This window comes from Talpa europaea, assembly GCF_964194135.1.
Source record: "Talpa europaea genome assembly, chromosome: 10".
NCBI classification, from domain to species: domain Eukaryota; kingdom Metazoa; phylum Chordata; class Mammalia; order Eulipotyphla; family Talpidae; genus Talpa; species Talpa europaea.
Window position 1 is genome coordinate 100,983,656 of NC_140077.1, and position 24,862 is coordinate 101,008,517.

A 24,862-nucleotide genomic window follows, 5' to 3' on the forward strand; every position below is an offset into this window, starting at 1 on the left:
ACTAAAATTTTAGATCTGTACTCAGAAACAAGTACAGGAAAAAAGGGACAAATTTTTTAAAAGCATTCAGATCGTTCCTGTTTTATCTTTTCAGTTTTTAAAGCCTCTGCGCGTTCTGGTCATGGTAATTTCAAACACTCTTCTATAACCCACATCTATAGAAGTGGTTGCCAGAAGATCAATAATATCATTTAGCTTACATCTGTATCACCAGATGAAACAACAAAACAATCATCATCCATCTCATTTAATGTGCTGTACTTACTATCCTTTCTGTTTTTCATTATTTCTTTACCTTTTCTTTTAAGCCTGCTCATCATTTCACGTTTCCATGGCTGGAACAGAAAGACTTTCAAGTTGGACAGAGTTAGATTTAATGAAATGTAGATACTCTGTGAACCTCATTTTCAAGACTAAAGTGTGGAATGATAATATCCATTTCACAGGGTTGTTTTAAGAATGAAAATCAATGTACGTAAAACCCCAGCATGGATCTGACACACTGTAATGTCAGCTCCATTCTCCATTTTAAGAAAGTCACAAAATGACCATAGGACTAACCTCTTAAGGCTTTCTAATTATTTTCTAAGATGATCACCTGAAAATACATTAATTCTAACTTGTCTTTTTTTTTCCACAAAATTTTGTCAAAGGGCAGTAGACTGTTTTGAAAGAAATAATTTGCCTTCTACTCTCAAAACAATCCTTAATTTCCCCACCCCCACCCCCATGTCTCTATTATGGAGTCCAGCCATTTCAAAGAATTTGAGCTTGTAAATTTTCCAGCTTTGGGGGGATGAATTTCTTTTATCCGCAGCACCTTATTTCTCACCAATGCCACCTTGAGGTTCATCATGGGTGTGTTTCCCCCAAATGCTCACTGAGCACATGATGAGGAGGAGAAAAGCCTACTCAGATGGGATATTTGCAGACTGGAGAAAAAAAATTCCAAGAGTCCCTGAGGCAGGGCTGTTTTGAAACTACCAATGGTCCATAGGAAAGTTTTTGTTCCGCATTTGCATTTTCCTTGGAACTCATTTTATTCCAAATTTATTCCTTGGTATTCAGAGAAGAAATACCCCTTACTGACTACTTTGGTTTGTAGCATTTAACTGGACCACTCCACTAGGTCAATAAGTCTGTAAATACCCTTGTAGCACTGTCTTTTCCACCAAAGAGCTCATAGTAGGCACGCAGATAATTCTGAAAGATTGTGAGGAGAACAGGGACATAGCCAAGCCTGTTTTATTCATTTAAACCAGAGCGGGGAGGAGGGAGACGTAATATGGGAGACTGTGGGGGAGTCTGGAAAGGGGAGGTTAGCTATTAAGTGTGGGTAGGGACACAGGGACGGAGGATTTCTAGAAGAGAGGGCATTAGTAACACACCCTAGAAGTCATGAATAGCCTGTATTGATGCAGTGTTTCCATGCTGCTAGATCCCAAGTGGTAATACTTGGTGCAGACACAGGAGAAGACAGAGAAGTAGTCAGGAGCAAGACTATGAAGTGAGCTCACACTTCAATTTCACAAAAGATGAGGAACCCTAAGAAAGAATTTCAATTTTACTCACCCATCCTCTTACACCGCACCCACATCAATAGTCGGGTTTAGGTCTTAGATAGACAAGGGGATGAGGGCAGCATCGCTGGATCAGGGAGACCAGGCAGGAGTCTGTTCAGTGACCCTGGAGAATGATGGGAATGACCATTAAGATAAGAGGAGGCAGCTGCATATGTGAGAGTAATCCTCGTGGCTCCTAGTTCTCTGAAGGCAGCAAGGATCCTCAGCTGAGTTGCATCAGCCTGGACTACACCATGGTAGCCAGGCTTGATTTTAAAAGGAGAAAAAAAAAAATCTATGGCAGTTTTGGAGACACATGGGTCAGGTTTGAACCTGCCCTGTCATTCAGATATAGCAGAGCTTATATGCCAGCTCCTGCACAAGGCGGTGCAGGGCAGACTAACATACTCCCGAGGTTTGATTTTGAACCCAAAGCTGGTTTTGAAAACAGACCAGGTCTGAGCTCCTACTAACACCAGTTGGGTGCAGGCTGGCACCTGCACCAATGAAGTCCTGGAAACAGCTGGTTTGGCAAGTGGGAAAAAAAGATGAGAGGAGTCAACCAATATTTACTACCTATTGATGCCTGGCACCAGGTGTGGGATTAGATTTATAACAAAGAGTAAAAACTAAGTACAGTGCCTGTTACAATATAGAGTATTTTGGAGGGTGCAATGGCAACATATGTTTGGGACCCTAAACCTTGAAAAGGGATCAGGATGGTTCTATAAGTTCACCTGAGCTTGAAGGATAAGCGGGAATTAGCAGCTAGAATTGCTCTAGTTAGATTCGAAAATGTTATCATTTCAGAGGTAGAAATTTTCACACTCAGAAACATTACTTTGGAGCACATTATCATATATTCGACAACCACTTTTTATTTCTAGCCTCTGCGGGAGCATGTAAAGATGGCAGGGTTTGTAGAGAATGCTGCACTTGTTTTCCGTCTAGCAGCCCAAAGGCTAACTCATTAAAATTCAAAGATGAATTACGTGGTGGGTGGCAGAACAAATGTTTTCTTCACTGAGCAGAACTAAGGCCTTCAAGACAGTTTCTCCCAGAGTCTAAGTCACTCCTTGCAGCTGTTCAGAAAGACATGATTCAGACATCACCTCCTCCTCCAAATCCACCTAACCCTTTCTCTGGGCAGACACATATGGTAATGACAGCAAGAAAAAAAAGAGGAAAGCAAAACTGATTCTGCACTCAGTTTGACTTTGGAACCATGGACATAGCTTACCTAGAAGATCTACCATCTATCTTAGTTCATATTTATAAATTAAAGAGAAAATGAAAAAGTGTGTACAGGGTTGATAGTTTAACTCACAGAGGGGATTTATTCCAAGGGATTTTCAAAACACAGTTAATTTCAATATAAATCTCTAGTGGGTTAGAAGCTCAAAACAAAAAGAACACAGAAAGCCTGGTGGAAGTGTTCATAGTGCTCCTCTGACTCCACTGTGGGTGTATGTGGGATAAAGCTACTGAGCAGGATGTAATGTTCTTATTCAATCATTCCTGGTTTGGTTGAGAACCAGGATTTTTGGAGTGGGAGAAAGAAAATGCAGATGGTAAGATTAAAGAGCCGAAAAACAAACCCTGAATTTGACTGGAATATATATATATATACACACACACACACACACACACACTCACACATAAATATACACACATATGCATGATCGTATGTGTTTACATATATATTTTGTCATATTCTAGCCACTATAAGGACCTAGACATAAGAACCAGCTCAGTAGCTCTAAGCTTCCTTCATACTCAGATTTTATTCTTCAAATCTCTTCTGCACTAAAAGGAATTGGGGCTTTTTGGAGAAATGGCTCTAGAGAAGGAAATGGAGACCACAAGTCTAGGACACCACGCCATACCAGGCCAGGAAGCTGGGCAAGATTACAAGTCCTGTGTAAGGGACTTAGGAGCCACACTTGAAGAGACTCGTAAAGGCCAAAAATAGGACGACTTGAATAAAAGGGCAATAGCTACAATGGAGTAATATTCACTACACATACATATAAATGAACACTCATGAGTTCACAATGTCACTAAAAACCACACAAAACTGGCCACCTTGGAGGATTTCAACGAACCCACTTCTAATTTTGAAAACAGTTAAATACAAGGAAAGAATCAGTCATTCTGCCTTTCCTATACAAACCACCACTGCAAACCAAATAGGAGAAGCAGTGACTTTTTTTTTTTTTTTTTTTTTTTTTTATAGAGGCATGCTTTTATTTATTTGTTTGCTGGTTTGTTTGTTTGTTTTGTTTATACATGCACTGGGTACAGTCAGAAGCGCGGGAGGGTGAGAGAATTCACCAGAGCCAGAGCGGGGAGCAGAGCAGGCAGAAGGACCGAAGTACACTGCTGAGGGGAGCAGCGGGCGGCAGGAGAGGTCTGCACACCATGTGGGACCCTCCTCTGGTGGCCGGGGAGCAGCCGGGGATCGAACCGGCGCCGCAGAGGCCGCGCGCAGTTTCGCAACCCAGCGCTCAACCGCTGCGCCACCGGGGAGGCCCAACAGTGACTTTTTTAAAGATCAAAGTCACCTAATTAATAAGGAAGAATACCTTGTGAGCGGTAACCATCACTCACAAACTAATAAACTTACAAATCTAGGACATCCTTGTCCCCCTAACATAGGTACTAATTGTCAAAGCCTACCAAGACCACAAAGAGAGAAACAGTCAGATAGTACGTACCTCAACGGAGGAGCGCGCCAGCAGCTTAGAAAGTAGTTGGTGTGGGCTGAATTGAGTCCCCACCTCCTCCCCCCAATTCATAAATTGAAGTCTTAAGTTGCATTTAAGTCACCTCCGAATGTGACTGTATTTGGAGATAAAGTCTTCAAAGATGTATTTAAATTTAAATGAGGCCCTTAGGGTGAGCTCTGATTCAGTAGAACTGTTGGCCTCCTTAGAGGAGATTTGAATGCAGACACCGCAGGACAGACCACAGCTAGACTGAGGGCATAAAGACTGAGGGAAAAGATGGTCTTCAGTAAACCAAGAACCCGAAGAACCAGCTTGCTGACACTTCAATCTTTTGAGAAAATTCTCTTCTGTCATGTAAGCCCCGCTTGGGCTGTAGCACTTCGTTTTGGCAGCTTCGGCAAACACACAGCACCTTGCCTCAAAAAAAACAACCTGATTTACATCAAGCCTCTAAATCCAACGATAGTGTTTACGGTGACAATGGAAAATGTTAAATGACATCATGAGGTTGTCGTTGTGGGAAATTTTATAGGACAAATGTCCCCGTTTCTTTAAAAAATAAATAGCAAGAGAGTGGAAGAGCAGCAGAAGCCAAGATGAAAGAGAACCTGTGAATTGAAAGAAATTTAAAATATTTATCAGCCAATTGCAAGGTGTAGAGCTTATTTGGATTCCCTAATACACAAATTGTCTAAAAAGCATAATATTTGTTAGAATTTTAAATGCTGAATATTTCATGAAATCATTCCATTTTTAGGGGAAATAATGGCACTGTGATTATGCTAAGAGATTTCCCATTTTTGAGAATCACACCAAAAAAGATATGATGTGGGGCCTCCCTGGTAGCACAAGGGGTTAAGCACTGCACTATGAAGTAATCCGAAGCCTCTGCAGCAGGAGTTCAATCCCCAGCTGGCCAGGGAGCAACCCACATGGCTCAGCAGACCTCTCCTGTCTCCCCCGCTGCTCCCCTCAGCAGTGTATTTCAGTCAGTCTGCCTGTTCTGTTCCCCACTTTGTCTCTGGTGAATCTTTGCACCCCCTGCATCTCTGGCCTACACCCCTGCTGTTGTATGCATAAATAAATAAATCTTAAAAAAAAAAAGATATGATGTCCTGGCAGGAGGAGGACTGATTAGTAAGTAGGATAGAAATGAAATAGAATTGTTATTTGGCAGAATGAGGGGGCACCCTAGGAACCCCAAACCTGCTGGTCTAAATGAGTTCAGCCATCGCTGCATAAAGACAAAGCATATTCTAATGCACAAGACCTTCATCGAAAAGAACTTTAGGAGAATTAGCATGCAATAGAAGGACAAAATAAAGTTTCCAATGAAGCACCCAAAGTGACCCATTCCGGGGCCTCCCTGGTGGCACAGGGGTTAAAGTTGCAGCATTATCAAGCTAGCACCAGCTACTGTGGCTTGAGTTTGATCCCCGGCCAAGGAGCCGACCCATATAAGGTGCGGCTGACCTCTTCTGTCTGGTCTGCTGCTCCCCTCAGCAGTGTATTTCAGTAGATCCCCCTTTTTTGCTCCCTACTCTCTCTCCAGTGAATCCTCTCCCTGCCCCCACCCCGGCCACACACCCCTGGACCCTAGTTCTTGTATGCATAAATAAAATGAACAACGTTACCCATGCCCTCATGGGTAAATACCCAGCCAAACAGGGTTGGCCCAAAGCAGGGCTACTGAGGCCCAAAAGCCTGTCACAAGTCTCAGGCACCTTGTGGTGAGAACCCATAGGAAAGGGGCAGAAGGAGCCAGACAAATGTGGAAGGAAAAGAGCAAAATTAAACTGTAAGTCAAGATAAATGCTGCCATTGTCAGCCTCCCCACGTGTCTCCCACCCACATCTGCTTCAAGTGTCTCCTTCATGTCCCCCAAGTCCCTGCTGGCAGCCTAAGATGGAGAACCAAGTGTGGCTTCTTTTCCACAAGTCTCTCTGCTCCACATGCCTGTGCCTCCTCCAGGTCATCGTCTACTTTCTCCTCCGATCTGGTTTTCTTCTTTCCCCTCCCAAGTCCTTTTCCCAGTTTTTTTCTAGCTTCCCCTTCCTTGCTGCTCAGCTCTACCCTTCCTCCCCTTGGGCAGGGACGCTGGAACCTCTCCTTTGTATGGGGATTCTACTGTTTCAGAATTGTTCGCAAGTTGATAACATTTGAAGTTGAGTAACAGTACTCCAGGGATCTTTGAGCTATTTTTCTCTTAGTGTGTATGCTTAGATTTCCAGAGTAAATAAAAGTAATTGCATCAACTTTATCCTTACTTAATGATGGTCAAAATTCACCATCTGGATACATAAACTTGTCCAAAACTAAATTGAGTCAGTACTGTTCTAATTTCGCCACTAACCTCCACCTGGATCGCTGCCAACAACTGAAATAAATGCTGCTCTCCTTTCTCCCCCTTACTTGCTCACACAAGTAAGCAAATGATGCCCAGGAAGAACGAGGAAGTGCCAGCATAGGAGATGCCAGGGACCTGGTTTTTCTGAAGCCCCGAACAGCTGAAATTGAAGAACTTCCTGGCTGTCTTTTATGAAGTCTACCATATCGCTAGTGACATCAGGAATTAAGTCAACATTCCTAATAGATGGCCTTAGCGATCTAATTTGCTGCTTTTCTGGTAAGATTTGGAAAGCTATGTGCATGAATGATAGTCACTTCATAGAAATCATTTTAAACCACCGATAGAAAGTCATTCAACACCTCTGCGTATTTCTACGTTATGGTCAAACTCTTAGCAACAGGACCTTTTGGAGTCTTATTCTGCACAGGAAGACAACATGTCTGATTGAGATTGCTTAGCCCCTCTCACTGGAAACCCAGCTGGCACCCAGAAGGGAAACCAGCAACGTGCTGGTGACATCACTGTGGTGAAGACAGCGTTTTTCACATTCTGGAGCGTGAGGAAGACAATCTGGCCAAGTAATGAAGAAGTATTCGCTTAGGGTAATGTGAGATCTTTTTTGTTTCAATTAATTCTTACTTCAACGTAGTGGTAGAATATTTGATGAGGCTTTCAAATAAAGTGATTGTGTTTTCTATGAAATAAAAGCAGAAATCAAACCAAAATAATTACAATCTGAGGTTTGAAGCATATGGTGTATGTGACTTTACAGAACTTCCCCAGCCTTCGATGTTCTCTTTCTAGAAGAACGTCCCAAGAGTGGGTTTTTTCTTCTTACTTTTACTATCTCTTGTCTCTTAAAACAGTATTCAGGCAATGTTCTTATGGCTGAAGTAGTTACACTGGCAACTGGGGACTAATTCTTCTGTGTTTTTGCATGCAAACTTCTTTGAGAAGTAATTTCCTTTTTCTTCCTTTCTTTCTGCTCCCCCCCCCCTGCTTTTTTTCACCTTTTAGGTAGTATATGTTTCACACTAGTGTGGAATTATACAGCTTTATTTATAAATTTAACACTAAATAAGATTATGTAAAATGGTGTGTGTCCATAGGCATGTACACCCATTTAATAAATTTATTTTTGAATTGTTAATGATAAAAAATTGACCTTAGATATGTTTGTTACTTTGGGAGGCAGGGAAGTAAGTCAGAATGAGAGATTCAAGCAGGTATAAAACATTTTCTACTTTTCATCAAGAATCACTGACCTTGGCAATTTATTGCAATCAAATAACCTCTTGGTAGACATTTTACTTATTTATAGATTCAGCAGCAAATATGCAATTGTTGTTGTATATATTAATGTTACGGTCCTTTCACCATGTGTCTGTTACATAAATTATCAGCTTTCTGTGTGGTCTCCAAGAAGACCTGATACACTGCTGAACACATAATAGGTTTTTGCTCAATAACCTCTAGGTAAGACTTATTCTCTAGAAGCAGGATCAATACTATAGATAGCTTCTGGGTCTTTGAGGTTATAAGCTACCTCAAAATATCCTAATCATTCAGTTGAATATTACTTTGTATCTTTATCTTAAATAGGTTGTTTAAATAACTCAGGCGTAGAACCTCAAAGTTCTCAGCATCCTGGAGACTAAACAAGGCATAAGCCATGTAGATATATTTTGTTAAGTTCCTTTGGACATGAATTACGAAAGTTAGTTCCTTCTATAAGTGTCTTTGTCTTTCTGCTCACCATAAATCTCCATAAATCTCACCATAAACTGACCTAGGATAAATTCCATTAACATTACATTTTTCCTTTGTTAACAATTGCTGACTATATTTGTGTACTAATTTTGTTTGTCCAAATATGAAATATCAAGATAATTTCATATTTGGGGCCTACCTGGTGGCCACAGGGGTTAAAGTCTCAGGGATATCAAGCTATTTCTAGCCACTGCAATTTGAGTTCGATCCCCAGCCAGGGAGCTACCCACATGGCACAGCAGGCCTCTCCTGTCTCCCTGCTGGTCCCCTCAGCAGTGTATTTCAGGAGATCCACCTGTTCTGCTCCCCACTCTGGTGACTCCCAATCTTTGGTGACTCCTCTCACCCCCTGCACCTCTGGCCTACACCCCAGTTCTTGCATTCATAAATAAATAAAAATAAATCTTAAAAAAAGATAATTTCATGTTTTTAATCATCTCTGTGGCAGGATCAAATACGTTATTTCAGAGGATTAAGATTAAGTCTTTTGAAAACAAGCTAGAGCAGCATCATTTATGATTCTAGAGGGACTGGGAGAGAAAGAAGGAGGAAGTAGACTGGACTTGCAATAATGATGTGGCCAACGCAGACTTGAACTATCCCAATTTCCTAACTTCTTCCTTTGTCACACTGCTGCTCCAAGATATACCTTGAGAAGACAGGTAACTGTGTTTCTAGCACCTCTCCCTGGCTCTGGGTGCTGGAAACCTGGTCTCTGGTTGCAGGACAGGAGGAAACAGCAAGGAGGTGGAAGGGGGGGGGTCTTTCCTTGGGCAGGTGTGCCCTGAAGTCAGGGGACTGCCTGAGTGAGCACACACTGCTCCACCTGTAGAGAAGGCCAGCTAGAAAGGGAAGATAGGATTGAAGAATTCCCCAAAGCCCTGGCTGTATTTTGTTGGCAGTTTTTCAGTGTAGGTGCAGATGACACCACAAAAGCAGGACATTCTTTAAAAAAATAGGGGTCTTGTTTTCCTGCAAATGTTCCAAAGAGAAAGTAATAGGGAGAGAAAGACTGTTCTCTCAGAAAGCACAGATCCTGCCAAATGGTTTCTAAATGTGTTTCTCAAAAATTTGCATGCGCCAGCCGTGGTTTTTGAGTACTTCTGGAAATGGAAAGTGCAGAAATCAATGACCTTAGAGAAAGCAAGTATTTAAGGGAACTTCTGGCTGAGAAAACAGGCAGTCATGCTTTTAAGTCACCAGACAGAGGAGGCAGCAGCCCTTTTCATCAGCTAGAAATGCACAGTCTCATCACTAGGACTCAAGGAAAATGCTAAAGGCCCAAAGGAAGTTTCCAGATAGTTCTCTGTTTGAAACTCAAGTGAATAATTGTTCCTGGGGTATATATTAGGAAACCAGACTGCCTTACTGGAACTTCAACAGTTAGCAATTTGTTTGTTTAACGTTGGAATCCAAAAGGCTGTAATTTTACCACTTACTAGAACTATTTTTAGTCTACCAGAGGGAACCCAGAAGATGTCAAAACAGTGGAAAAACATTTGCTCCTGAGTTGGGTGGTCGCTCTCCAGAATAACCAGCTTCTTTGATCAATTTAAATAGGTGTATTAATTCAAGCCAGTTATTTCGCCAACAAAACTAGAGTTACGGAATTGGGAGGTCACTGAAAGTTGGGAACCGGGAAGACCAAGCAGAGAAGCACCCCACACAGGCCCCTCCTGCTGTCCAGAGTATTTTCTCTGGCAGAAGTGTCAAAATGAAAGTCACGTTTGTCCAACCAATTTTAGTCAGTTACATAAGCAAGATCCAGCCAGTCATTTCCTAACTTATTGTGGAAGTCAGTTTTATCCTCATATTCCACTTTCTGCTGTCCAGGCTGCTAGGAAAATTTTGTTCATTTCTCAAATAGCCAATGGTATTTGAGGAAAATGTAGACATGTTTTATTATAAAAACAATACATGCTGGGCCTCCCTGGTGGCGTAGGGATTAAGTCTCAACGCTCTCATGCTATCACTGCTGCAGTCTGAGTTCAATCCCCGGCCAGGGAGCTGAACTACATGGCGCAGCAGACCTCTCTTGTCTTGCCTGCTGCTCCCCTCAGCAGTGGATTTCAGCAAAATCTGCCAGTTCTGTTCCCCATTCTGCCTCTGGTGAATCCTCTCACCCCCTGCACCTCTGACCTACGCCCCAGTTCTTCTATGCATAAATAAATAAATCTTTTTTAAAAATAAAAATAATACAGGCTCATGGTTTATGAATTTAACTAGGAAAGGATGTAAATTTAGAAACAGTTCCATCTTCACTCCTAACTCTCTAACATGTGCATCCAAAGTCGCACTCCCTGGTGACAGCTACAAAATATAGTTCTGCGTCTTACAGTTGCGAGCAAAATTGACTGAAAATATGTTCTACGTCAGGAGCTCTGTTAGACACTGCAGATTCAAAAACAAGAAAGAGTTCCTTCCCAAGGGGAGCAGGTGGGAACAGGGCACCGTGGGAGCAAAGGAGGAAGTGATTGTGGCCCAGTGTTGAAGGCAGGGTAGCCGTCCAGGACAGCTTGGTAGGAGAAGTAGCATTTGAGTTATATATTCAAGGCTGCACGAGAATCAAACAGAAAGAATGGAGAAGTCATGAAAAGAATATCAACCAGAAAGAATTGCATAAACAAAGAGAACCTTTACGACATGTTGAGGAAATGAGTGAACGTCTGATGGGGTCAAAATATAGGGTATTAGTTTGGGGGTGTGGTCAGAGGCGAGGCTGGAATCCCAGCAGCTACATCCCGGAGCTTTGTAAAGTCTGTACTGAAGATTTTGTGCTTAATTCTGTAGGCAACAAACTTGCTTTCAATGTAAGGAAGGGGCAGAGGGCGAGGAGGAAGCAAAGGGCCCCAGGCGTGGTTTAGGAATCTGCCCGCGCCCACGCAGCACAGGCTGCACATGCACACTATGGGACTATGATCTGTTTTCTTGAAACTAAAGCCCTCATTTTGAACTGAGTAGTCAGAAGAGTATGACACCCTAACCTCCCGTCGAAATGGAAGGCCAAACCTCAGAGCAAGGAATACAATACAGCAATGTCTCTCCTCCTTTGGAGAAAGGCATTTTCTCCCCAAGTCTCTTTAATCTTCCACAAGCCTTATGGATACCAGGATCAGAACTAACCATAGGGAAATGACAGGGGGCCAGGGAGGGAGGAAAGGGCACCACACCTGAGATCATCTCCCTCCCTCACACCCTATCGCCTCAGTACTTGAGTGCCAGCTGCGTAGGGCAGGGCACTGGGAAGTCGTTGGTGAACGAGACACATCTGAGTAGATGTAACAGTTCCTATAAAAGAAGTCGAATACAGGGTGCCATCGAAAGAGAAAAATTGCCGACAGGCATAAGGGAAGTCTTCACAAAAAGGTGATGTTCAAAGCCTTGACTGCACTTTGTCAGGAATGAGGGAGGAAGAGAATTACAAAGAGAAGCAGAACCTGAAGGTCTACAAGCTTGGCTTCTTCAGTGTCCCGTGAAGGAGGTTCGGGGCACAAAGAGGGTCCTTGTGCATCTGAGAGAGGGAAGGGCTGAGGGAAAACACCAGAAAGGGCCATGTGGACAATTTTTAAAAAGAGAACAGGGCCTCCCTGGTGGCGCAAGGGGTTAAGATGCAACCTATGAAGCTATCTGCAGCCACTGCGGCACGGGTTCAATCCCCAGCCAGGGAGCTGACTCATATGGCGCAGCAGACCTCTCCTGCCATGCCCGCTGCTCCCCTCAGCAGTGTATTTCAGTCAGTCTGCCTGTTCTGTTCCCCACTCTGTCTCTGGTGATTCCTCTCACCTCCCACAACTCTGGCCTGTACCCCAGTTCTTGTATGTATAATTAAATAAATCTTATAAAATAAAATATTAAAAAATAAAAAAAATAAAGAGAACAGACAAAACAAAGCAAAAAACCCAACACTGCTCCTCCGGGCCCACCCAGCCTCCCCTGGATCTTTATTCTGAAGGTGGTGGAGTGTCAGTGGAAGGTTTGTGGGAGAGTGAAGCTCCCTCCCAAGGCAGGGATTTTGTGATTCTAGGGAGTGTCGGACCCCTATGTCTTGAGAATTGCTGTCTCTTTCCCTTCACTTAGCTCTGTGCTCAAATGTTACCTCTCACTAGCCCACCCTTATAAAACTAGCATATGCTTGGCATTTGTTGTTCCTTATCTGGCTTTATTTGTCATGACACTTTCCGAGTATTTGATTTTCTTATCTGTTGTCGTCTGTCTTCCCCCAGTGCATTTAAGCTCTAGGAGGCAAGGACTTGGTCTTATTGCTGTCTCCCCAGAGCTTTATACTATGCCTGCCACAGAGCAATTGTGTGTACCAGCCTGCCAGAGTCTTCATCCTAAGAATTTGGGCACCCTTGAAGCTCAAGTTCTGGGAAAGGGATTTTGCGGTGGCCAAGAGACCCTGGCAGCCCAGAGAGCTGGATGGTGGGGCAAGACCCCAGGAGTCTCTCTAGAGCAACTACAGCACCAAATGAGAAAAGAATCCTCATTTCTGACCCTTTTTGTCTTCTCCCCCCAGCTGATCCTTTATAACGGGAAGGCAGGACTCAACTAACAGTCTAATTGAGGTGTCTGTAACCCAGACCAGGTTCACATAGAAATGGGGAAAGAGGGCCTCCCTGGTGGCGCAAGGGGTAAAGCACTGCACTATGAAGCAATCCGCAGCCTCTTCAGCATGAGTTCGAGCCCCGGCCTGGGAGCTACCTACATGGCGCAGCAGACCTCTCTTGACTCGCCCGCTGCTCCCCTCAGCAGTGTACTTCGGTTGATCTGCCTGTTCTGTTCCCCGCTCTGTCTCTGGTGAATCCTCTCACCCCCCCGCATCTCTGGCCTGTACCCCAGCGCTTGTATGCATAAATAAATAAATCTTAAAAAAAAAAAAAAGAAACAGATAAAGAGAACAAAGCCTAGCTCTTTCCTCTCAGACACCAACCAAAGCCAGAGTCTGGAATCACAAAGTTAGTGTTTTCCTGAATTCCCCTGAGATCTCAAAGTGGGCAGCCTGTCCTGTAAGACAGCAACTGGGTCTCACAATCTCTCACAAGGCCCGAGCTTGAACATGCTGCTTCCAACATCCCAGCATCTTATGTGCCTGGCTCTGCAGGGCATGAGGGACAGTGATGATACAGGGAAGAATTCATCCACAAAGTGCTGATTGATTAAGTGTTGGTCAGGGAAGGTGGTTCCCTGCATCTCCAACAGCTGCACATCTGGAGAATTGGAGCGGGCTTAAATTCAGAACTTCTCAGAACCCTGGCTGATGGCTCTGGTCCTTAGGTTTCCCAAGATACTCGACTAGAAATCACCTTGAATCACAACAGAAACAAATCTCAACAATCTGAAAACTGATGGCCTTGTTTCTAGACCTTTCCAATTTGAAAATCAACCAATTGGTTTCTCTTTCAGGCAACCCAAACCTGGTATTATGGATATGCAAGGAAAATTCAGTCGTGCTTTTCTTGCGTGGCATATGGGTGATTGTGAGGACATTGATCAAAGAAATTCCAAATATGCTCTCCTCCTCAGGCAGAGTAAGGCGCCATTGCCAAGAGCGTCCAGACCACCTCAGTTACCAGAGCAACTGAAAAAGGAGGTATGGCCACTTACTTTTCATCATAGACAACATCTATCTAAACATATGAACTAGAGACTGCTATTTAATAATGAAACAACTAATAATCAGTCTTCTATCTCCTTTTAATCTTCCAAGCATTTTATAATATATATTGGATGTCCATAGTAATGTGCACACAGTGGGTAGGTAAGTATTTCCACCTTATAGCTGAAGAAGCAAGAGGTTGTAGAATTGCTCATTTATCATATGGCTTACCCTGGAGAGAACAGGATTCCTTGGATGTCTAAAACCCGAGGAAGCTCTCGGCTTGTATATCTATAACCCCCTCATAAAACCCTCAGTCTCGTTAGCAGAGTAGGAACATTCCAGTTCAAATTCAGGTTTTACCCTATTATTATCTATGGACTCTTGAGCAAGTTACATAATTTTTTATTAGGAACTGGGGATATTAGCTTCTTTCTTGAATATTTGGTGGTGTTATCATGAGAAACAAGAATGTGTACGTATACATTCAGATCAACAATTATTTCCTGAGGTGGTTCTGTGTAATCCCACCACAAAATACACTTTCTAGATGTCAGTACTGCAGTACACTAGTGATATTCCAGCTTTCAATTTCCATGATCGAAAAGGCAACAGGATGGTCAGGATCCACTGAGCGGTTCCTGTTCTCTACGTGGAGAGACTCCTCACTCCACTGAAGAATTTGCCAGCTCTGTAGAATAGTGCTTATTCTCTGTCGCCAGAGCTCTAATTCATCAGCAATTAATTATGTCTATTTAAAACATTCTGTGAGGGAGCTAGACAAATCCTCCTCGGTAGGTCCTGACCCCAGGGACACTTGGTATTGAAAAAGGGAGTTCAGCCGCTAACATTGCTATGTGCTCTGAATTTTGGGTTGCATCCAAATGAGATGATTTATTGCAGTATGTGTGGAGGAGGCTTGGATTACTGAGCTAATTTTGTGTAGGATTAGCATGATAATGAATTAAACAATCCCAAATGCCTCCTATCATTCACTAAATCGAATTGAGATATTTTTGTGCATTTAAAAAATCTGTCAAAAGACATGTTGAAATGTTCAAACTTATAGAAGAGTTGCAAGAACAGTACAAAGTTAACTCCTGATACAGGCTTTACCCGGAACTCTTACTTGTTAATTTTATTTGCATTAATGCTTTCTTCCTGGGTATCTCCACGCACACCCACACCCGTAATTGTTTTCTCTGAACCATCTGAGGATTAAGTTAGAGGCATGGTGCTCTTTTCCTGCTAAATATTTCAACACCTATTTCCTAAGAACAGAAATGCTCACTTACATGACCACCGTACAACCACAAGATTCAGCCAGGGATCTCACATTGAAGTAATATTGTTATATATTCCATAATTTCTACTCAAACTAACCCAATAAATATCCTTTATTTTAATCTCTGTCCCAGGACCCGACTTAGTATCATGCATTACATTTAGTCCTTATGTCTCTGTATTCTCTTTCAACTTGGACTATTCTTTTTTTTTTTCCAGATTTATTTATTTATTTATACAAGCACTGGGTACAGTCAGAAGCGCAGGAGGGTGAGAGGATTCACCAGAGCCAGAGCAGGGAGCAGAACAGGCAGACTGACAAAGTACTGACAAAGGGGAGCAGCGGGCGGCAGGAGAGGTCTGCGTGCCATGTGGGACCCTCACCCGGTGGCCGGGGATCAAACCAGCACTGTAGAGGTTGCGGACAGCTTCGCAGCAACCCAGCGCTCAACCGCTGCGCTACCAGGGAGGCCCTCTACTTGGACCATTCTTCAGGCGTGGTTTTTTTATAACTAATAATTTTGAAGAGTATAGGCTGTTCCGTAGAATATCTCTAAGTGTGGGTTTATCTGTTCTTTTCCTATGTTACATTCAGCTGATGTGTTCTTGGATGGAAGCACAGATAAGTGATGCTATGTCTCAGGGCATTTTATCAGAGGCACCGATGTTCAGATCATTATTAATGAGGGTAATTGATCACTTGCTCATTCCTTTCCTTTTCAGCGTCAACAAAATACCGTGGCATTCAAAATAATCTCACTTTATCAACTAAGTTTTTTTCTAAATTTCTAGAGATACATCAAAAAACTTCTTTTCCCAAGCCCATTTTATGAACCGCCCACAGGGTACCTCAATAAACACTCAAGTTCCCTCCCCCCTTTTTTTATATATTCTTTTTAGGGAAAATAACTTAAGCAAGCATTCTAAATTCAGAAGCAAATACAAATGCTTCTGAACAAATGAAATTGTAGAAAGCTGCCAACGTGATGCCTCACACTTAGCCAGTGGTTACCACGATGATTTTTGCTTTCATTTTCTTCTTTTTCTCTCTCATTCTCTCTCCATCTTCTTTTCTCTTATAATCCTCCCTCTACTCTTTTTTTCTCCCGCCCCACCTCTATTTCTTATACCTGTTTGGTCCCTTCTCTTTGCCTGCTCCCTTTCAACATCAAAAACCTCATTTTATTTATTTAAAAAATCAGTTCTTGGGCCTCCCTGGTGGCGCAGCGGTTGAGCGCTGGGTTGCGAAGCTGCCCTCAGCCTCTGCAGTGCCAGTTCGATCCCCGGCTGCTCCCCAGCCACCGGAGGAGGGTCCCACATGGCGCGCAGACCTCTCCTGCCGCCCGCTGCTCCCCTCAGCAGTGTACTTCGGTCCTTCTGCCTGCTCTGCTCCCCGCTCTGGCTCTGGTGAATTCTCTCACCCTCCTGCGCTTCTGACTGTATCCAGTGCTTGTATGTATAAATAAATAAATCTTTAAAAAAATAATAAAAAAATAAAAAATCAGTTCTTACAAGGATATATTACCTTACCAAATTGCTATATAAATGTCCAATATTTGTCTTTGTCATTCTGACCTGCTTCACTACAAAAATTCCCTCTAATTCCTTTCCATTTTGCTGTAAATGGCAGCAATTTGTCACACTAACGTGGGAAGAGTAGTTCTCAAATTTTAATGTGTCTGAACCACTTGGGATGGTATTAGGGAACAAATTGATTCAGTAGGGCTGGGACGTAGCTTGAGGTCCTGCATTTCTCTCTAGCCCTCTGGTGGTACAGTTGTTGCTGGTCTGGGGACCGTGAATATTGAGGTGCTGGAAGAATTTTGATGCTGACTTGCATTTTAAGTTAGTAACGGGAGGGACTTGAGGGAGCAAAGAGGAGAGAGTACCTAGAAGGGACTGACAGGGCAAAGGTTAACAATAAGCTAATGCCTTTGGGGACCTGCATGTGGCTTGATACATAGATGGTCATCACCCGCACAGGGGTGTCTTGTGGTGGGGTGGTATGGGGAAGAGTGGCCATATGCTTCATTCAAGTGCATGGTGGAAGGAACTTGGATTTTACTGGGCTGACTTATAAACCAGAGTGACAGCATCACTTTCATTTTGGAAAGATTATTTAGCCATGAGCGTGAAAGAGAATTGATTAGAGCAGTTTGAAATGAAAGGGAGGGCATTTTTTTGTGACACAACTGAGAAATTAGTGACTGAAAGCAAGCAAAACACAAAGCAGGTTCAAAGCTCTCGGTGCAAACTAGAGGTGAGGAAGGATTTCAGGTTGCTGATCTGCAGACCTTGGAATGGGGAAGTTAGGTGGCAGGGTAGTGAATGAACAGTAAGCAAGTGAAAGCCAATGAAAGCAAAAGAAACCCTTTTAAATTCTTAGTTACCAAAGGAAGAAGAAATAAAGAGGGAGTTTTAGTTTATTAATTTAATATGATTGAATAATACTGAATTCGTATTAAATGAATATGGTTCATTTAACATGCTTGAGATAGTTTTTCTTCACACTTTGAGTAGCAAACTTCCTTAGATTGAGGACTTGAAGATGAGAAAGGGTAGATAACTGATGGTGTGAGGTCCCAAAGGACAATGGGAAATGCGCAGCTGTGGGAATCAAGACACATTGTGGGGATCGAGCTTTATGGGAAGGCTTTTTTTCTCTTCCACTGAGTGTGAAGTTACCTTCTTCCTGGCTATCCAGAGGGTTATTTCTAGCTTATGCTTTTCTTGTTATCGCTTCTTGCACCATATATCCAGAGATTATGTGCCTTGTGTCTCAATCTTTATGGTGTATCTCTATGGTCTGTAGAGTCTCTTTGAAACAAAGCGATATATACTGAAGTACTTCCTGTAACTTGGTATGATGATATTTCAGCCCTACCCAACTCCATTTGGAATATCATACCAAGTTACAGGAAGTGAGCCTTTGAAGAAAAGAGATATATAATCTTTGGATTGATCTCTTAAGCACCCAGATTAGTCAGCGTTCTCCAGAGAAACAGTAGGATGTGTGTGTGTGTGTGTATGTGTGTGTGCAGGAAGAGAAAAAGATTTTAGGGAACTAACTCACATGAATCTACAGGGCAGGCCAGCAGGCTAGTAACATAGGGAAGAGAGTGGTTGTAGCTCAAGTTCAAAGGCAGCATGGAGGCAGCATTTCTTCTTCCTTGGGATACCGCAGCCTATTTAACTAAATGCCCACATTTGGGGCAGTAACCTGCTTTACTCAGTCTCTCATTTAAATGTTAATCTCATCTAAAAAACAACTTCACAGCAACATCCAGACTGGTGTTTCGGTGCTGTGGCCTAATGAAATTGGCACATGAAATTAGTTATCATAGATAGTACCCATCTCATTCAGTTAGGAGGATTAAATGAGGTTTGATATATAAAGCATCTGACAGAATTGTCCAGGCATTAGGGATTAAAAAGCAGTGTGTGTGTGTGTTTAAGTACTTTATCAATGGTGTGATTTTATTTTTTTATTTTTATTTTTTTTAAAACATTGCTTTTTTTAAAGATTTATTTATTTATTTATACAAGCACTGGGTACAGTCAGAAGCGCGGGAGGGTGAGAGAATTCACCAGAGCCAGAGCGGGGAGCAGAGCAGGCAGAAGGACCGAAGTACACTGCTGAGGGGAGCAGCGGGCGGCAGGAGAGGTCTGCGCGCCATGCGGGACCCTCCTCTGGTGGCCGGGGAGCAGCCGGGGATCGAACCGGCACTGCAGAGGCTGCAGGCAGCTTCGCAACCCAGCGCTCAACCGCTGTGCCACCGGGGAGGCCCAAGGCTGTGATTTTAAAACTACTTGAGGAAACAAGGAAAACTAGAAACTTTTACTTAAAAAAATTGTTTTGAACTGTCTAAAGTGTCTTCTCCCTATATAGTCTTTGAAACAGTGTAATTCAGTGTGGTGGTATGTTGGGACAAAAGTTACACTTACCAGCATATTTTTTCCTGATATTATATATATATCCTTGTATTTCCTCCCTTTCATAGAAAAATTTTGTGATGTCCTTTTTATTTTCCTAAAATAAAATTTATAAATACAACGTAGTTACAAACATCATTTATAAAACACCAGTACCCTAGAGGTAATATTTTTAAAGCAAGTTATATTGATGTAGCTTTTAATACATAGACCTTGGGATACCAGATTAGTACTGAAAATAATGCAGCAGGCAGATGCTTACATCTATATGCGTCTCCATAAATACCTCGCTACAAAGACTGAGACAGGTATACTGTATTAATGACTCAAATTCCATGAATACCATAGTTGTGGGTAACGTTGTTTCCAAAATGAAGTCAATTCTTGTTAAAATTTTCAATCTTCTTAAGAAAGTAAAATCTTTCCTCCATTGATTCAACAGTGGCATTCCTGGAAAAGTCAGAATACTATTGTAATCAAGTGAAGGATACATTGTACTTTTCTGTAAAGCAGAATCAAAATTTAGATAATTATAAACAGATTTTCATCCACATGAATGTCTAGTGAGATATGAGCAGAAGACAATTCCTTATTCCGTGGGTGGCCCTCAAGTTACAAGGTATTTCTCCTGTCATCCTCAGCCCCCACCCATCATTATATTAGACAAAAATGCACCTATATTTCCAGACACCTCTGTAAAAAGTCACTGACACATATAATGAACTTGTCTGATGTGAATCATTGTGGAAAGGAGAGCTCTAAGTTTAATTAGACAGAACAAATCATAAGCAATATAGGAAAATATTCAGGATAAATTCAAAAGGTTTATTGCACCAAATGCCACAGATAAATGGATCAAAAATAATACATGAATAAGTTTTAAGAAAAATTTGCCATTCATTGACATTGATGTCCATTTAAGTGATCAAAAATATAAACCATCCATTTGTATTAATGGTGATTCAAGAACAAATCCCAGAATTGTCTTCTTATTTAAACATCAGTGAAATTTACTCATATTGCAATTTTGCTTCCCAGATATATGCCTCACCCAATTTTGACATTTAAAAATTAACATTCAGAGGGTACTGCTTGATTTAGGCAAATTTTATTGAAACGCCCCACCCCCAAACACAATATAAAACAAATGGCTCACATTTACCAAGAGAAGCTAAAGACTTTTTCAATTTAATGGTGAATCTATGCATAAACAAAATGCTTTCAAAAGTATGTATTAGTGGAAAAATCCAGACATTTAAAAGAATTTAGGGGTCACTTTATAGTCCTTATTTTTATGTACAACTCTAGTGAAGAACCTAAAAAGCTACAGACTAAATTTTTATAAAATCGCAGGTCCTAATTATAAGAGCCTAAACAACAGTTTAGTATGTAGCAAGTGGGATTTTCCTCCCTCAAAAAAGTTAATTTTGAAAAATATGGTAAGTTTAAAAAGTTGCGATGTGTAAACGGCAGTTCCATGGGATGTGAAAAGATTATAGTTACTTTCATTAAAAAACAGCACACTTCAGAAAAAATGGATTGAAGCCTGTACAAAAAGCTATTTAACACTGATAAAAATAAAATACTTTGGAATTATGCACAAGTATGGAAGCTACATTTCAGATTTTCATTGTCACGTTTAAACGTACACAGTTATCTTTACATTCATATCACTCATCAATCTGTTAAAAATAAGACGCAACATGCTAGAAAGAATCCACCACAGCGATATGTACACACGTCTGCTCTGTCATGCCTCGCTAGCTTGCTTGAAAGAAGCAAGACGCTACAAAAGTTACACTCAACAGGTAAGACTTAAAAGTTGAAGAAACCCTAAAGGTGGAATCCTGTCAACTGAGGTAGTTTTCTCTATTTTTTTTTTAAATTTTTATTTTTTTCTTGAGGTGGACATGGAAGCCTCTTCAGCTAAAACAGAATGAAGCCACCGGGTGGCGGGTGTGTGAGTGGGTGCACCTCAACACGATTCCATGAGATGGTTTTCTTTTCTACTCTTGGGGAGAAGTTGAACTTGAGACAGACACAACTTGGATGTTATTAAAGGAGGACCATCAAAGAGCAGCAGCATTCTCGGTCTGTTTGTGTAGGCCGTCAGTGTGAGGATTAGGTTCTGACTAGAATCCTGAGCATTGCTGAGACAACCCCCACATGAGATCCACCTGTAGTTTTCCAATAGACGTTTTCTGAGTGTTTTGGAACAGTAGCTTAAGAGGCAAATTAAATTTTCTCAGCTTTGAGGGTGCTGGGCCAAATCTTTTATGTGTAGAGTTTAGAATCAGCCATTTAAAGCTAAATTTCCCCCATATCTGGGTCTAATTTTTGACATGCACTATGTGCACATGCGCATGGAACTGATTTTGTATCTACTTATTTTCTATGAAACCCCGGAAGGTTGTGAATGAGGGAAAGTGCCCAAAACGTGTAAACAAGGAATGGGGAAGGAGATGAGGGGAATGCTTTAAGCTGGTGCAGCTGTGACAATGTAACATCAGCTCTTATCATTGCCGCACATGTAATGAAAAACAAATGACAAAGGAGCTGAGCCACAGGTCAGGTTCATTCTCTCTGGATGACCCAACAACATGATGTCATGGGACTAGACTTCAAAACCCCAAACTCAGATGTTAGGCACATGGAAATAGCAGAAATATAAAAGGAATGGAAAACTTCAATTTTATGAAAGGCATGAAAAAAAATTAAAGATCTTAAGAGTCTCAATGCACCCCTCTCCAGATCACGCTTGTAAAAAATGAGAGAAAGGCAGCCGTTCTGACCTATTTCTAATTATTCCTACGAAATAATAGACCTATTTTTCTCCACCAGTACTATTCTCTATCAAACAGGCAATTAACCTGCATTTGCTACAGAATAACAGACAAACTTGTGTAACTTGGTGTTCAGGATCAGGACTTTATCAAATAGAAAATTTGAAGACTTTCTAATCCCTAAAGAGGAAGTTGCGTCATATTCTTAGATACAAAAGATACACACATGGGGAGGGTTGGAATTAGTGCATAAAACAAGGAAAGGAAGCCAGATCCTGGTTATAATGAACTGCACACAACATCTGCAAGGTGCTCGCAATGTTTTGCTGTACTAGATTAGCTCCTGGTCTTGTAACTATCAATCTTTAAGTCTTTTCCTTTACCTTGGATGTCAGTACATAGTCTTTTTCGCGATCAGTAAACTAAGTAAAATTTCCTTTATATGAACAGAAAAATAAGGTTTGTTTTTTTTTTAAAGCGAACTATGCTAATAAATCAATACTTTTTCATTTTGGAGCTACGAGAAAGTTAATTTCCGGAAAGGTGTTTTGAAAAGGATATAGGGATTAGAAGGCACAGAGATGATAATGTAAAAATTTAGGTCATCTATGGATTGTTTATAAATGCGCGAATGAATTACTTTCATTAGTCATCCTGAACTGTTGCAGGTTTCTCTTCCCACCAGGACAGCTGTGCCTTTTAAAGTATAAATAGTCATTTGTATTAACTGTTATAGGAAGAAAGTGGCTTCGGCTGGAAGATGTAGCAACAGAAACACTCTTGAGTTTATAGAAATAGCTTTGGTAAATGGCCTCTTGTAAAAAGGCTGCTGAAAGCTGGAGTCTACAGAGGAAGCGCACGGCGGCGGGCAGTACCCCCTGCGGCCGCGCCCCACTTCACCACGGGATTGGCACGCTACACGGACCCCTGGGTTTACTGCACCAACAGCCCATCTCTAACCTCCCCGCAGCGCCTGTGAAACACGGTAAACACCACCAGGACGTGACAACAGTGGGTCCCTGCAACACTCTCTTCCCGGCAGTCAGTCCTCCTTGTGTTCTGTGTCAGCGGGGGACTTCCAGACACCCGAGCTGGAGGTGGCACAGGGGGTGACCTTCCTTTCGCTGGGATAAAAAGCCAACTCTGTCCTGGAATCCAAAGACCTCCTCCTGACTGTCTTCTCGGAATGGCGCTGTAAGCTTTTTCCAGTTCAGAGAGCTCACGCTTCAAGACAGAAGCGCTTTCCTTCTGGAAGGGTCGGTGCACTGTCTACCCCGCCCGAGGTCTTCACTGCCGGTCACACGAGGCCACCGGCACCAGCGGCTTAGTGTTTAGTGTAGTGCTTATGTTTCCTCCTACCAGAAAGGTCACTCTCTGTTGAGTCATGGGTAACAAAAGGCCTAAAGTGTTCGCAAGAAACACAAATGCCATTATGTCAAGTAGCCCCAAGTCTTTGAATGAAGGATCCACTTGAAAGCAACAAGACAAAGCGGTGGAGTGACTGTTTCTGTTTGCTCTTCTTATGCTTCTGATGTCAGAGAGCTTATTCCCTTCTCCTTCAGTTGAGAATCTGATTTGTTTTTTCTTCCAAGGAAGAAATGTCCTGAGCTTTAGCTTATAAGAGTATTTGAGCGACGTAAGGGGAATGAGTACTGGCAATAGCAGTCAACAGAGGCAGGTCGTTCGATTCAATCCTGAATGTTGAAAGAAGAAAAGAGTATTTAAAGCGGCATGATTGTATAGGGTGTATTATGACTAAAGACCAAGTTTGCTAGATCTTTGCTTAAAACTACAGAACAAGTAAAAGAGACAGAGAGATAAGATGTTTTTTCTAATGCAATCTTGCAGGGATCACGGCCCAAGGGGCTCATGGCGACCGCAGCGGGGGCGCTGTGTGGACGAGAGGACACCAAGCCGCTCTTCCCTGTGCAGGCTTCCTGGAGTGTAAGTACCAGTACGTCTCTCACTCCCTGTTTGGCTTCATCATGTTAGACCTCCGTGTTCTCCAGTATCTCCAGGCACCTGTACTGACCACTTCCTGACCCACACCCAGGTTCAGAGCAGCCTTAGGAAAAGGATGGTGGTAGTCATTTCTTCACACACCTTGGGGGATTTGTTCACTGGGCTCTATAGCTAGAGTCTCACTAAGCTTTTGAGCCCCGTGTTCTGAGAGACACTGAATCGAGAGACACTAATGGATGGGCTTTGGCTGCTGTCTTCAAGCAGAGGTGGGTACAGCACGGTCACTGGCTAAATGCAGACAAATGAAGACTAGGGCTGCTTCAGTCTGTGGGATGTTTTCTAATCAGCTCTTGAATTCCAAAACCAAAAAATTTAAAAGTTAAAAAAAAAGGTAGCTGGCATTACTTTACAGTGTTTCTTATATTTTTATAATGAAGTATGTAAGAAAAAAATTATAACAGCAAATGCCAAGACTCAATCAATACAGTAAGTCATATGTGGAGTGTGAAAGATACAAAGTTTGATAAGAATGGAAAGGTCTCAGTCTAGAAATCATACTTTGATGAGCAGGCCTGTTAAAGAATTTTAAGATTGGAATTATGTGTACTGTATTTTCTTGACCAGAATTAGAGGAGACATCAGCATCAGAAGGGACAATTTCCCACATGTCCAATGTCTTTTGGTTAGTTCTCTGTTGAAAAATGAAGCAGAGAGTAAAGCGAAAGTCAGAGTTTCTTCCCCCAGAGGATTTGTGGCCAGACCCCCTGAAGGCGACGTGCAGTGTTAGTAACACAAGCAAGTCTTCTCTTCTGATGGGCTTATCCGACAGGCAGGGCCTGAGAGCCCCGGAGAACAGCCTTGTCTGCCTCCTCCAGGAAGCAACATGTAAACAG

General features: G+C 42.2%; 2 protein-coding genes across 2 annotated transcripts in view; one reads left to right on the plus strand and one right to left on the minus strand.

Moving 5' to 3' along the window:
- Positions 1 to 14,641, plus strand: part of SPMIP2 (sperm microtubule inner protein 2) — a gene marked incomplete at both ends in the record, with an annotated part of 66,740 nt that extends 52,099 nt beyond the window's left edge. The window contains 2 exons of the mRNA XM_084245583.1: positions 13,815 to 14,001; positions 14,558 to 14,641. Coding sequence (XP_084101709.1) covers positions 13,815 to 14,001; positions 14,558 to 14,641 — 271 coding nt within the window. The remainder of the gene's footprint in view (positions 1 to 13,814; positions 14,002 to 14,557) is intronic.
- An 8,981-nt stretch (positions 14,642 to 23,622) lies between these two features.
- Positions 23,623 to 24,862, minus strand: part of FNIP2 (folliculin interacting protein 2) — a gene marked incomplete at both ends in the record, with an annotated part of 109,087 nt that continues 107,847 nt past the window's right edge. Inside the window, one exon of the mRNA XM_084245319.1 lies at positions 23,623 to 23,701. Within this exon, the coding sequence (XP_084101445.1) occupies positions 23,623 to 23,701 (79 nt within the window). The remainder of the gene's footprint in view (positions 23,702 to 24,862) is intronic.